This window comes from Ictalurus punctatus, chromosome 15 (assembly GCF_001660625.3).
Source record: "Ictalurus punctatus breed USDA103 chromosome 15, Coco_2.0, whole genome shotgun sequence".
NCBI lineage: Eukaryota > Metazoa > Chordata > Actinopteri > Siluriformes > Ictaluridae > Ictalurus > Ictalurus punctatus.
The window spans coordinates 26,914,719-26,928,856 of NC_030430.2; the positions used below are offsets into that span (position 1 = coordinate 26,914,719).

The 14,138-nt window shown below is 41.8% G+C and overlaps 1 protein-coding gene across 4 annotated transcripts in view; it reads right to left on the reverse strand.

Moving 5' to 3' along the window:
• The window catches only part of LOC108276315 (IQ motif and SEC7 domain-containing protein 1), a 57,804-nt gene that overhangs the window by 15,868 nt on the left and 27,798 nt on the right, over positions 1–14,138 (reverse strand). For 2 of the 4 annotated variants that reach the window (XM_017487897.3, XM_017487898.2), the window contains exons 2-10: positions 8,942–9,215; positions 7,601–8,844; positions 4,019–4,180; positions 2,256–2,378; positions 1,988–2,154; positions 1,620–1,759; positions 1,120–1,149; positions 400–525; positions 181–280 (exon numbers count right to left, since the gene is read on the reverse strand). In XM_017487897.3, the coding sequence (XP_017343386.1) occupies positions 181–280; positions 400–525; positions 1,120–1,149; positions 1,620–1,759; positions 1,988–2,154; positions 2,256–2,378; positions 4,019–4,180; positions 7,601–8,844; positions 8,942–9,215 (2,366 nt within the window). Of the gene's footprint in view, positions 1–180; positions 281–399; positions 526–1,119; positions 1,150–1,619; positions 1,760–1,987; positions 2,155–2,255; positions 2,379–4,018; positions 4,181–7,600; positions 8,845–8,941; positions 9,216–9,905; positions 10,289–14,138 lie in introns of those variants that run through there. The other 2 variants (XM_017487896.3, XM_017487899.3) reach the window with 2 other exon arrangements.

A 14,138-nucleotide genomic window follows, 5' to 3' on the forward strand; every position in this document is an offset into this window, starting at 1 on the left:
GAGAGAAAAACAGAAAGCTGGCCAAAGAAAGGGGAATAAAGACAGCGAGGTTGTATTACTGCTGTCACACTCCACACTCTCATGACTTTTAATATGATTTAATATGATTTAATATGTTTTAATATGCTAAGGTTGCGGTTGTGAAGACCGCGTTCCTGTACAGAGGTTAAAAAGTCTCACATTGGTTCTCGAAGAGCAGGACCTGCATGCCGTACAGAGAGAAGGACTGCCTGAGGCTGTACGTCACCGAGTTTTTCTTCTTCTGGAAAATTTTAGTTACCTACAGAATAGAGAAAGAGTGAACTGAAGACCTGAGTGAAGCACTAACAGAAAGTGAAAACAACAACGACAACAACAAAATTATGAGTTTTTCTGAGCATTAGTTTTTACGGCTCTCACCACCAAGAGATCGTTAAAGAGGAAGATCTCCCTCTGATGAAGGCCGAGTTTCTGAAGCTTGTTGGGGTCTGGTACTTCAAACAGCCGGCAATAACACACCAACCTCCGATGCGGGAGGGATAAAACCTAAACACACACACACACACACACACACACACAAGTCCCCATGAAATCAAAATTTAAGTTTTGTGGATTTTAGTTTGAATATGTCGGCCTTAAGGTTCTCTAGAAGCTCGTGCGCTCCAAAACAATGACAAAATGCTCTCTAGAATCTGAATAGTCCTGCCCCCAACATTATAGAAATCACCTTGCCGAAGCTGCCGTTGTTGAGCGAGAGAAATCGTATCAGCGAGCACGGGGTCGTAAATATGTCTTTGGCTGTTCGAACACGCCATTATTATTATTATTATTATTATTATTATTATTATTATTATTATTACTTTTAACATTATTAGTATTATTATTAGCATTGTTATTGCTGGTGCTCGCATCCATGGTACTAAGTGTCAAGTATGGCTTAAGCTAAACGCTATTGGCTGTTTAAAAAGGGGAAGGAACTACTCATTATGTCCCAATCTGATGCCCTGTTTCAGTGGAAATTATATCAACACATCAAATAACTCTGTGCGTTTCAAGGCATTTCACAGCAACTGTTTTCATTTTGATATTTTCTATTGAAGAAACAGAGTGAGAGAGAGAGAGAGAAAGAGAGAAACTTACACATCCCAGACCCTGATGGAGAGATCCGATCTGTAAGAGCAGAGCGAAGAGAAAATGAATAAGGTGAACCCATAATCCAATTTTTTTTGCATGATTATGTAAATTTTGAAACTCATGCAGCGTCAGAGGGAGGAGTAACACGCCCTCAGAAAAGCACTATCGACCCTCTTTCACATATATGAGCCCATGATTGCCGAGTGCCACTGTGATTGACAGGGGAGTGATAGAAAGCCCCTCCCACCCACGGAGCACAGACAATTTTACTCTCTTGGACTCCCGGTCACAGACGGGCGTGGGATCATCAGGATTTGATCTCGCTATAGACCATCGGGAAAAAAGAATGCTGGAAATGTGATTTTGAATAAATGATAATGTTTCTTATGAACATTTCACAGATTCATGGACAGGAACTGAAAGTTCATCGCTGGTATTTGACCAGACAACAAAAGCAGAACCTTCTAAATGATACTCCGTATGAACGCAACTCCATCAGAACTTACTGGCTTCTTCCCGACGATGAGCTTCTCCACCTTCTGAACCTGAGAGACGTGGTCTTCGTTGGTCTTCAGCTCCTTCTCATGAATACGCTCGTAAATGCCAATCAGCATGTCCCGAGGGATGTCTTCACCATCATCCACTCCTGGTAATTCCAGAAAATTCAACAAATGAAATAGAGTAATGAAATAACTGAAATTTAGGAGAAAGTCCACGCCTGAAGCTCTACCTTCTTTATGAATAATTTCCTATCATTCTCCACTAGTGATGAAGATTCCACATGATCTCCTCACCATCTAATCCAATCTCTTCCACAACTCTTCTACTGCAAAGCAGTTCTGGAGAACTGGAGAACGTTCATACTCTTGCTCACCTCTGAGGTTCTTCACAAAATCCTCCAGTTTCATCTTGCGCTCAGGCTTCACATTGGGGCTGTACATGTCCGTGTTGAGGAGGATGATGGCGAAGGCCAGGATGAAGATAGTGTCTGGGTTTCGGAACTGGCGCACCACTCCTGGGTTGCAGATGCAGTACCTCTGGCTGATGGGGGAGGAAGAAAAAAAAAAGAAACTTCAGAACTTCTGAAAACAGTTACAGTCTATCTGCTAACCAGGTCACCATGGAGTGTTCAGAGTTCTCACCTGAAAGCCTCGATGAGGCGTTCGACCTTCTGCGCTTCCCCTTGAACTCGGATGTGCGCCTGGAATTTCCTGAGAGCTTCGTCCAGCTCCATCCCTGAGAAGTCCATCTCGTCCACCACGCAGCTGAACAAACAGCATACGATCAGTTAGAGGTCCATCAGCACAGATCAGTGCTTCGGCGCTAACCTGAATCACTCAACACTGCTCTGCTGAACGCTTCAATAAAACCAGGCTTTGAAGTTTTGCAGAATGGAGATGTATGCTCACGAAGAAGAAGAAGAAAAATAAAACCGGACGTCTGCGTGTGTGAAATCTAAGCAGCGTGGAAACCGAGTGAACCGCCGCCAGCTGAGGAGACGAATTCATTCCCAGAATGATTTGTACTTAATTAACCACACGCTGTTTGATTCAATACGACGGGAGTGTGTACAGGCATGCAGGAATACTCCGAGGACACGACGCTGACAGAGAGACTGTCCTAATTAGCGATCGGACACAGTCTTCCCCCACGGACAGAGATTAAGAGCTGTATTATGAGTTACGCACTTTCAGGATTTAATCCTGAAATCTTCAGTATTCAGACCTCAGATGTAACTACGGACGTAAGCGCTTTTCGGAAGTTACGTGAGCGTTACACGCCCGGGGGCGGAGTTTATCTAAAACGGAGGCGTGTCTCAGCTACTCTCGAGTCTGATCGCATGTTTCTAGCGTGATATCGGCCCGAGTGAGGAGCAGCGGTAAGTCCAGCGCCACCGTCTGACTGTTTGATGTAACTACACACACACACACACACTATGGAATGTCAATCGAGGACAATATTAAATACATAAATATTACTCTATTCATTACTTAATAATATTGTCTATTTAAAATCCGTGAAAAGCTTCAGAGGAGACGCGTCTTAATCAGAGGCCTGGTTTATCTGGAGGAGTGAATATTTTATGGATGAAAAGATTAATGGAGTTAAAGTTTCTCTGTAAGAGTAGCAGATGAGCGCTAGGTCAGATTATCCTTCAGACTGTGGACACGTTTTTTCGTGGGATAAAATCTCTTACATCCTGCACATTTTCTATCGTTGATTTTTATTTTCAGGTTAAAAGGTGAGTGTTTAACTCTATTCATGGACTTTTGCACCTGTTTTGGGTGTGCCCGAGCCCGTGTGACAGTAGACACCCAGGGCTTTATAAATTAGCATTTTTTCATGAGTATTTATTTTTTTAGCTAGACTACTAGGTGTAAATGTTGTAATCGTATTGTGGCAGTTGTATGCAGTGTTTTTCTATCAAAAAGCTTTAGTTGTTTTGAGCGTTGTATCTCTGGACCAGTGTTATTGTGGAGAGGTGTGAATTTTTTGCCCAGCAGGGGGCTCACAGTGTCACGGTTCTCTACACACAGAAACCCAACAGTGTCCTGACTTAATCTTATAACAGACTTGCAGAGATAAAATAATTCATTTGTTTATACCGTTCGAAAATGTCTTATTTCCATTTCTCTGGCAGGACGGAACGGCAGTGTACCGTGAGAAAGTGTTAAAGGTGGCGGTCTTCACGCGATTGAAAAACTCAGTCTCGGATGCTTCTGGAGGTGTGAACTACACCTGACTCTGAATACCAGAAACTTTCCCTGCGTAAATATTGAGGTAATTTTTAGACTTAAGTTGCTGACTCTGAATTTGACCCTCAGACCCTAATACACCTGATTAATGTGAACACTCTACAAAGTAAAAGTATTTTAAAAGAATAATATATAAAACAAACACTCACTCTAAGACGTCCCTGTTGAATTGTTTTTGCCGGTTCCCCAGGAACTCGCCAATCATCTGCCGGCTCAGCCCTTTCCTCTGAAGCAGGAAGTGAGCCACGCCCACAGGTGTATCCGGAATGAACCCTCTCTCAGTCAGGTACTGAATGCCTTTCTCTGGCTTTCTGAAACAGGAAGAGAAAGATGATCATCAACATCTGAATCTCGACAGTGAAACCTGCTCATTTCACTTAACAATAACATTTTTTTAAAAAAACTGTTCTGACAAGCTTACAGTTAAGCCTCATGATTTTAGCTCTCATTGCACTTTCATTGCATTTATATATATATATATATATATATATATATATATATATATATATATATATATATATATTGTATTCGTTTATCTTATTTATATGTTTTAATTTTTCCTTAATAACGTTATGTTTACTAATACTGATTTAGACTGCACTTCGACCATTTTCTATGCATCTTACCATGACCTTTATATTTTCATTTATATTTATATCGTATTTATATTTTCACATTTTATTTGATATGACCTCGTGCATTAAATGTGTTATATAAATAAATTTCCCTTAAAAATGTCACAGCAGTGAACGTACACGTCATTCCCATTCAATTCACCAAGACTCGCTGATCATTTATGTTCTACAGATGGTTTAACATCCAGTTTTTCATTCTGACTCACGACACACTTGGAAGTAAACCGATAATGACGGAACCTACAGGTCTTACAAAACCAGACTCTGTGCGAGTTTGGAGAAAGATGCGTTTGGATTATGGACGAGTAATGATGGAATGGCTTCACAAACAAAACATACTGCATTGTGGGAAAATAGCGAGCATCTGATTAAAGGAGTATAACTGAACACGGAGGAATTAACACTCCACAAACATACACGCTGGTGTGGTTTTATCAGAGGAAGAAGTGTGAGTGCACAAAAACCAACATCCTTAAAAGAAATACTCTGAGGTTGTGTTTGTATAACATTTATATTTTAGGAAAAAAGCAGTTCAAATCGGCATAAATAAAAAATAATCAAAAGCACGTTCCCAAGTGTTTTACTCCCCTTATACCCCAACAAATAACATTTAATGTCTGAGAAATGAGTGAGTTCCTGTCCTCACTTATGTAGCAGCTACAAACACTCGTTCCCTCACCACCCCTATTCTCTCTCTCTTCATTCTCGCTCTCTATTCTCTCTCTCTATTCTCTCTTTACTCCCTCTCTTCAAGTTAATAAGATAATCACAGTGCGTGTGTTGGTGAGAAACAGTAAAGAAGTGTAAACTCCTCTGTGAAGATGTGGGAGAACTGAAAGTTCCAGCTTCACCTCTGAGCGTTACACAGCTCTACACTGGAGAACCTGTAGAAATGTTAACGTATCAGAGTGAGCGTTAATTTAAACCTGTGATTTGTTGCAGCACCACTTTAATAGAAATGTAATAGAGAACATTACAATTAACCTTCTGACCAATCAGAATCCAGAATTCAGCAGCACTGTGGTGTACTTTATTATGAAGGTACATACAGAACCTTCACTGGTTCCCCTACACTGAAGACTGGACCTTTTTAATGAACTCCATGCAGTCTGATTCACACACAAAGAATGTAATAAAATCTCTCCGGCTAGAAAACAATCCAACTTCCATTTTATTGCCAGGACGTATTCATTTCTCCGACATTGTCCTCCAACGCACAGAGCCGTTACTCTAAGTGTTTCTTTTTATTTCCCAGACATGTGGTTAGTCAATACTGCGGTATTTCATGAGCTAGTAAAAGTGATTCAACAGATTTTTTAAAACAAACTGAGAAGGGAACTTGGATTCAGTAGATTAGAGTTATTGTTAGTCACTTTATACCTCCAGTGCAATACTTGTGTCTAGTGTACACCAATTTTTCTCTTTCTTACTTATATTATATATTGTGTGTCGTTTATTGTATTTTTATTTCGATCATTTGTTTAAGCTCTTGTGTGAGATTTGTATATTCTGTTACCCGAGCCTTTCCATAAGCATTTCAATGTACATGTGTCTTCACGTACTATCATGCAAATGATCAATAAATGTGACGTTTCTTTTCATCGGATTGAAAAGTGTCGCACTAAAGCGTTCAAGATTATTTATCTTTCAGTCCCAGAGTCCTTGCTATGAAAATAAATATCTATAAAACAAATAACACATCATAAACTTTTGCTGCATTTTCTTCCTGTTCCTATCTCTAGAGACCTTTAAAAAACATTTTCCAGAACCCCTGGAAGGTGAACCCTGACGTCTGCACGTTTTAGCCATCATGAGTGATATAATGATGTCTGGTTTTCTCGAACATTTCACTGAACCAGTTTCCAGAAACCAGTCGCTCTTTGCTTCTCCAAAAACTCCACAATGAAGCTCTGAAGAATCCAGAGACATTTTTGAGAGCTTATACACTCAGGAACTTGTCGAGACTGGAATGTGTTTGTTTTGATTCTCATTTGCGGTGGACTGGTGCGCTGAATACTTCCTGTATATTTACACTTACAGTATTTTTCCTAAAGGCGATGACAGTAAAACAGAAGTAAGACTGTCGCATGTTGGGCTTTTACGTAAAAGGATCACAAACCATCGTTATAACCTCGTGTACAACCTACAAGAACAGAATGTTTCATTGTGATGCGTTAAAATTAAACTCCACCCTGAAATATGTTTATATTGGAATATTTGTGATGTGTTTAGTGAATCTGCTTCCAGTGTGACGTTGGCGCAAATTCTGAACTCAACGTCCCAGAATGCACTGCAGCTATATGACACAGAGTTACAACAGAAGCTCAGCCTAGCTAGTTAGCCTTGTACGAGATGACGAGTGCGATGATAGCGGTATTAGCATGAAAGGTGAAGCTTTGTGAAGATAAATGGTCTGCACTTATATAGCGCTTTTATCCAGAGAGCTTTACACTGTGTCTCATTCACACACACACACTCACTCACTCACACACACACACTCACACACACACACCAATGGTAGCAGAGCTGCCATGAAATGCGCTAACTTGCCATCGGGAGCAACTCTGGGTTCAGTGTCTTGCGCAAGGACACTTCGGCATGTGGAGTCATGTGGCCCGGGAATCGAACGGCCAACCCTACGATTAGTGGACACCCCGCTCTACCACCTGATCCACAGTCGAAGAAGTTGATCTGTTTGAGCAGAGTACGGTACAGACGACGAGAGCTGGACAGAATAAAAGACTAAAGCGCCGTTGCATTGCAACACTTTAGGCAGAAATGACAAAAGAGCGGACTAAATCCCACTGCACTAGTACCGACGAAACGCATTGTGGGTAATGTAGGAACACACTAATCGAAGTTAAAGTAGAGAAACATGTCTATGTCCATGAAAGACGTTTAAACTCTTGGACGCTGTCGAAGCTCACATATTAACTCTACAGGATGTTTAGGGTGGAGTTTTCCTTTAAGCATTTGGATGGAAAAGATAATTCAATATCAAATAAACAAATCGCTTAAACGAATCTACTCCAGAAGCCTATGTAGACCAATTCACTCCATTTTTCCTGCTCCAGCAGTAAGGAGGACAATACGTACTTGTTGAAGAGGTTGAGGCCTATGCGGTAGTGCCGCTTGCGGATGACGTCGTTGCTGAAAGCCGGAGAATCCCAGCTGTTCCGTGTCTCTTTGTGGTACGTTTGTTTGCTGAGCGTCTGCTCCCTCATGCTGTCCCGAGATGACTCCGAGCTGCAGTTGATCGTGTCGGTGGAGTTTGAAGTGCTGTTGATGCTGTCGTTGTCCCCGTCAGAAAAGTCCGATTCTGATTTGCTCTGTCGGTTCCCGTTGATGGCCAGATGGCTCTCCAGCTGCCGGTGCCGGTGCCTGATGGGATCCTCATCCCGGGACAGAGAGGACACTCTAGGAGGTAGACTGTGCGTGATGTGTTTGGGACTGGCCTGAGGTCCAGCCGTGGTCCGTTCATAAACGTTCTGCCTCTTGACCGAGTCGATCTCCGAGCGGTCGCTCATTTCGAGCGAGCTGTCACTGGGAGGTTCGATGGTCAGGAGCGGGAGACGGTCAATGCGAAGCCGTGGCTCCTGACAATCTGTGGACGGCGTGCTCCGGCAGCTGGTATCCGTGTCTATTTTTTCATCTTTGGTGTCCATGGGCCAGTACTCCTGAGATGAGTTGATGGCGTGATGATCGGACTCGGTGCTGGACGGTGGATCCACCGTATGCGAGAGCTGAGTAGGAGGACAAAGATCCTCCTCATCGATGAACAGCGTCACGCCGCTGTAGGACGCCATCATCTCATCCAACTTGCGTCGATCAGAGCCGTTAGTCGGTTTTACCTGATAGGACAGTTCACCTTGCATGTCCTGAACCTGCTCCGGTTCCTGGTCCTCTTCTTCATGGAGACTACGACAATTCAGAGCATCGTCGATGGATTCAGCCAGTGATTTGACCTGCCGAGAGAAAGCGTCCTCAAGCTCTGTAATAGTGTCACTGAGGTCATTTGGAGCCGAGGGTGCAGCCACTTGTAGGGGAACCATATCTCCACATTCGATCTTCGCTACAGGTTCCGTCGGAGTTCCTTCCTCCGTCAGAGATAACTGTTTCCCATCGAAAAATGAGTTTGTGGCTTTTTCAGGTCCCTCAAAAGAAAACTGCATTCTCATGTTGGACAGAACGATGCGCCTCGACATCCGATTCTCAGACATGGAACTTCTGAGACGCTCAAAGTTCTTGTTCATTTGGTACTGCCGGAATGCCGTCTGAATGGTGCGAGCAGCATGTCGACTGATGAAGCGCCCGCCGTACTTCCTCTCTAACATCTCCACCTGAAAGAACCGACAGAACAGATTAAAAAGAAGAAGAAGAAGGAAGAAGAGGAGGTCTCTGTAGATGCACACACATGATTTTTATTTTCAGCCTTACCTGCTTGTCCTGCAGATCTGTAGAGAGCTCATAACTCTCGGAGAGCGAGCGCGAGCGTTTGATGGCCTCTTCCTCGGCTTGCTTGCGGAGGATGGACTGCGAGTGCTGGAGTTTGGGCCTCCGTGGACGCTGCGGACCGGCCTGGGCGTTTTGGCCGTACCCTAAGCCTTCAAAATGGTCCGGGCTGACGGACGAGCTGTGGGTCAGGGGGCCGTAACCTTTACCACGGTCCAGGGAAGAGGATGGCTCACTGCTCTGGACTTCCCCCTCCACACTGTAAAAGGTAAAAACATACATTCATTTTTATTCTGCATTCGAAGACAGTCTATGAAGAGAAAAAAAAGATCTGGAAGTATTGAACTATTTTCTGCACCAGTACCCACACCCACAAGAAATTATGGCTCATTATACAACAACAAACTTATTGGGAATAGATATTATACATTTTCTGTGTCTACAAGTTTTGATATGTTTAGTTCTCCTCCTTCTTTACAATCAATAAACATTTCAGCATATTTTCATATTCAGTTCCTCGACTGCTGTTGAGCTAGTGAAGCAAGACGGATGGAGAAATTTCTCCTTTTTATTGCTCCTCCTACGCTAGTGCAGCGTGTCAGGACAGCAAAAAGACCAAAATAGATATCACATAGATAACAAAACAATAACAAACTCCTTCACTGTACCAGTATAATATCTATATTCATTTGTAAAATAAAAGAATAAAACACACAAACAAGGAGAAAGAGAGTTTCCTTCACGTCCCGGTTTGTAAATGACCCCACGTAGGGTCACGACCCCTGGTTTATGCTTTAGGAACCACAAACATTACAGTCAACATCAAATCCATCATTGAGATGAATTACAGGACATACAGAAGCCTCTATAGTTAAAATTAAAGCTGTGTGCAGTCACGTGTATGTGATTAACATATCTTCTGTGCATGATCAGTTAAACTTTTACTCACTCACTCTTACTCTCCACATGTCGTCTTCCAAAGAAAGAACTTCTACCACTGAAGAACTCGCAGCTCTTCCTCCAAATCTTATCAGCCATCACGAGAGCAAAAAAAAAAAAAAAAGTCCAAAGTACAATGCTGAGGAAGTCTGCTGTGATGAAACCAGACCCAGGACCAATCATTTACTCACACCACTTCATCATGTCTAACGCTCGCTCTGAACCTCACTTTGGTTATTCAAATCTGCAGTTAGGTTCACGCTGGAGAAGAGGACATTCCCCAGAAACAGCTGAAACAAGCTGCTTGATGTCGTAACATGCTGATCTGTCAGAAGCGTTCAGGTTCAGAGCATTGTATCTGTGTAAACAAGGAACTTTCACTTTGAAACAGGAGACGACTCCGCCTCGGCCGCAATGCAAATCAGACACTCCTTCTTGCCCCTGTGTCCAAACGTCATTAACCCTTTCATGCATGGCTTCCATGCTCAAAGGTCACTAACATACAACTGGGTTTTTTTATATATACGATTTAAATCACTTCCATACTTCTGATGTGTTATACACGAAATTATTTTTAAATCGCTCCATTTTTACCGAGTGTTCCTCTTCCCAATCCAACACGGCGATTTTATCAGAAGCGTCACAACTCACACACTTCTGTCTAAACAAATATTACCTTTTTAAAATCTATTTATTTTTCATTTCACACCTGCGTGACACAATCGTTGTGCTGCACGTATACTTCAGCACAAACTCTGCTTTTTTTTCAAATATTTTTGGCATCAAATGAATAAATAAAATGATTGTGTAACATTTTAGACTTAACAGTCAATAGTTAAAAGTTCTTACTAGTACAAATAACATGGAAATTTATGCAAAAATGATTAATAAATTAATAAATAAATAGTTTAAGCTAAGAACAAGTGTATTATGTAGTTGGGGAAAAAAAGGAAACAATTTTTGTCTTCTAGTCCAGAACGTTTGTTTTCATTTGGAAAGTTATAGCCACGCCCCCAACGCCCCATCACATCCTCTTTACTCATTATACAGAGAATCACATGTTTATACACTTTCAAGCGGTCGAACATCTAAGTGATGTCATGACAGTCCTTGATCATGCTAACTCTAGATGAACCACCATAAGTTTGGGGGGTGGAGCTTTGTGTGAATGGGTGGGGAAAATTAAATTCTTATTCAAATCCACCCATTTAACCGTTAACAAATTTCACCCAATGTGCCTTTTAAATAAAGTTGTAAGTATTTTTCAGCAGTAATATTTTAACTCATGCTTTAATTCCTGTTAACTCCAATGTTGTTGTTTTTTTGTTTGTTTTTTTGCATGCAATTATTGTGCAATAAAAGCATATATTATTTATAATTTATGCAGGAAAGGGTTAAATGTTCCACAGTTCTTCACAAGATTTCCAAAAGGATGAAGGATTTAGTGTAATATTATCACTTTAACGTTACAATATCAACAACATTCATAATTAAATCCTATTTTTCATTAAATTAAATTTAAAACAATCTGCAACTTCTCTAAATACAAACTCAACGGTTCTTCAGTTCTTCAACGGTTCATTGAGTAATTAAGGGTTCTGAGCCTCCTACCTCAGAACCTTTCTTACAACACTGTTGTTGAAGGGTTCTACATGGAGCCTTTACCGGTTCTTATAATTATTTCTAATGAATACGTGCAAGAGCATACCTGTACATACTTCTACTAAATACTTCTAAAAGTGTACTAGAACCCTACAACCAAAGCTTCCCATATCATCAGAACGAGTTCCAACCCTTTCAGTAAAACACTCTGCTATAGATTTCTACACAAAACCTTTAAGGTACTTAAATATCCGTCTAATAAATACTTCTAAAAGTATATTTTTAAATACGTACTTTTTTTGGACATACTTTAGATGAATACTTCTACAAAATACTTGTAAATGTTTACTTTACATATTCTAATAATTACTTTAATGAGTGTACTTATACATGGCTTGTTTAAACATACCTCGAATAAATACTATACTTCGAATAGTGCCCTCGTTTGAACTTTCTGATAAATAATTAGGGAAAGCTTTATAATAACAGGACATGAATCATCATGCATTAATACCTGAAACACCTGACCTCATCATTAGTTCATATTTAAGTAAAGATTAATTCAGGTATTAGTGCGTGATAATTGTAAAGTGGTATGGATAATTCTGATAAAGTGAAGTACTTAGACATATATCTAATAAATACTTCTACAAGTCCGTTTGTACATACTGCGAAAAAACACTTCTAAGAGTGTACTTAGGGTTTGGATTTATAATAACTCAGTCCACAGTAAGAGATCAGATTAGGACACTGCAGGATAATAATTAAAATGAAACCGTGTGTGTGTGTGTGTGTGTGTGTGTGTGTGTGTGTGTTAGAGGTGAAATACAGGAACAGAGGCATGATGTAAACTAAGTATGTGAGTGTTAGTGTTGGTGCGCTCTTCTGTCATAAGCACACAGTTTACTAAGTGACTTTAACTCTATACAAACAGAGTGGAGCACCGTGTTCTTACTTTCAGATACTGAACTAAACTGAACACTGATAGCAGCCTCTGTGTGTGTGTGTGTGTGTGTGTGTGTGTGTGTAAGAATTTTAAGCCACTTATGACACTCTGCAATTCACTTTCACACTTCTTGCATAATCGCTGATGGGCTGAAACTCCTCCACCATCTGCCACATCAAACTGTGATGCACAGCGCTCTTTCTCTCTCTCTGTGTCTCTCTCTTGCTCTCTCTCTCTCTCTGTCTCTCTCTCTCTCTCTCTGTGTCTCTCTCTCGCTCTCTCTCGCTCTGTCTCTCTGTGTCTCTCTCTCGCGCTCTCTCTCTCTCTCCCATCAACCTTCCACCGATTCATCTGGCAGACGATTTCATCCCAAGAAGCAAACACAAGCACACAGCTAAGCTTCAGAGGCCCGACTCGGCAATCATTAGCCCAGAACCTAGAGAAGCGAGAGGAAAATGGAAAAGGACTCTCGCTGTTCTTTCTTTCTTGAGCGTTTCTGTTGCGCTTCTTGCAGCCCGTCAACATGTCATGAGCATACCTCACGCGTTAATCAGGCTGAACACAAACGCCTTCATCTCACTGACAAGCACAAATTTAACTCGGGGAATCTGAGAGCTGCCACGGCTGTCTCGCTCGGCTGTGGCACAGCACTGTTCCCTTGCTCGGCTGAGGACGTCGCTCCGCCTGCTTGTTTCGTCATTGTCACTCCCCCCTGGCCTCGCCGTGGTTGTCAACCCCCCGGCCTCGCAGTTGCTGTCGCCCCCCCCCGCCCAGGCCTCGCTGCGGTCATTGCTTTGAACCTCTCGGACTGGTGGTGCTTCAGGAGCCGCTCCTTAGGTGGGGAGCGCTGTCATGGCCCCACAGGGACAATTCCATCTTTGGCCACCAGAGGGCACCCTGCCTGCCACTGCAGAACAACTTCTTCTGTTGTCTCCCTCCATTTCGTGCCTTAACTATTCTCATGTGTTTTCATTTTCCTGATTGATTAGTGCTCTATTTGAAGTTCCCTGGTTTTTCTCCTGGTGTTTGTTTCCCTGAGTCTGTTCCCTGTGTCTGTCTGCAATAAAAGAAGTGCTGCATTTGTATCTGCCTTCATGCACTCTCATCATGACATCCCCTTTGTTTTTCATCTTTTGGATTATGTCCAAATTTTTTTTGGGTGGCGTGTTTGCTGTTAGACTAGATACGGATCTTCTCCAGCCCTGTCTCGTCATATCATTAATGACTCAGCGTGCTTGTGCTTGGCGTATTTTTAATCTCATTAGATTCTCCAGTGTTGGATGTTTCTTGAAGGTTCTCTGCTTTTTTTCAAACTTTAATGGCCTTTTTACAGTCGTCATCGAAACATGGATGGGTCCCGCGACTTGGCAACTTGGCTTTGATGATGTCCTGGGACAGATCATGTTACTGATGAAATCTTTGAGTTTCTTACTCTTCACCTTAGTATAGTTTCCTCCACGTAATGGGTTGTGACCGTTGAAATCTCCCATAATTATGAAGGGGTTTGGTAGTTGGTCAGAAAACTTGTTTAGGACTAGGAGTGTCACAGGTACGTCTGGAGGTCTATAAATAGAATACAATGAGTTAAACATAGTGCTATTGCCTGTAGGTTAGTGTTGACTGTGATCTGTCTCTGAATAACATCATGTCTAACTAAGAAGGTTGCTCCACCAGGGGGATGATGTACAGTTGCAA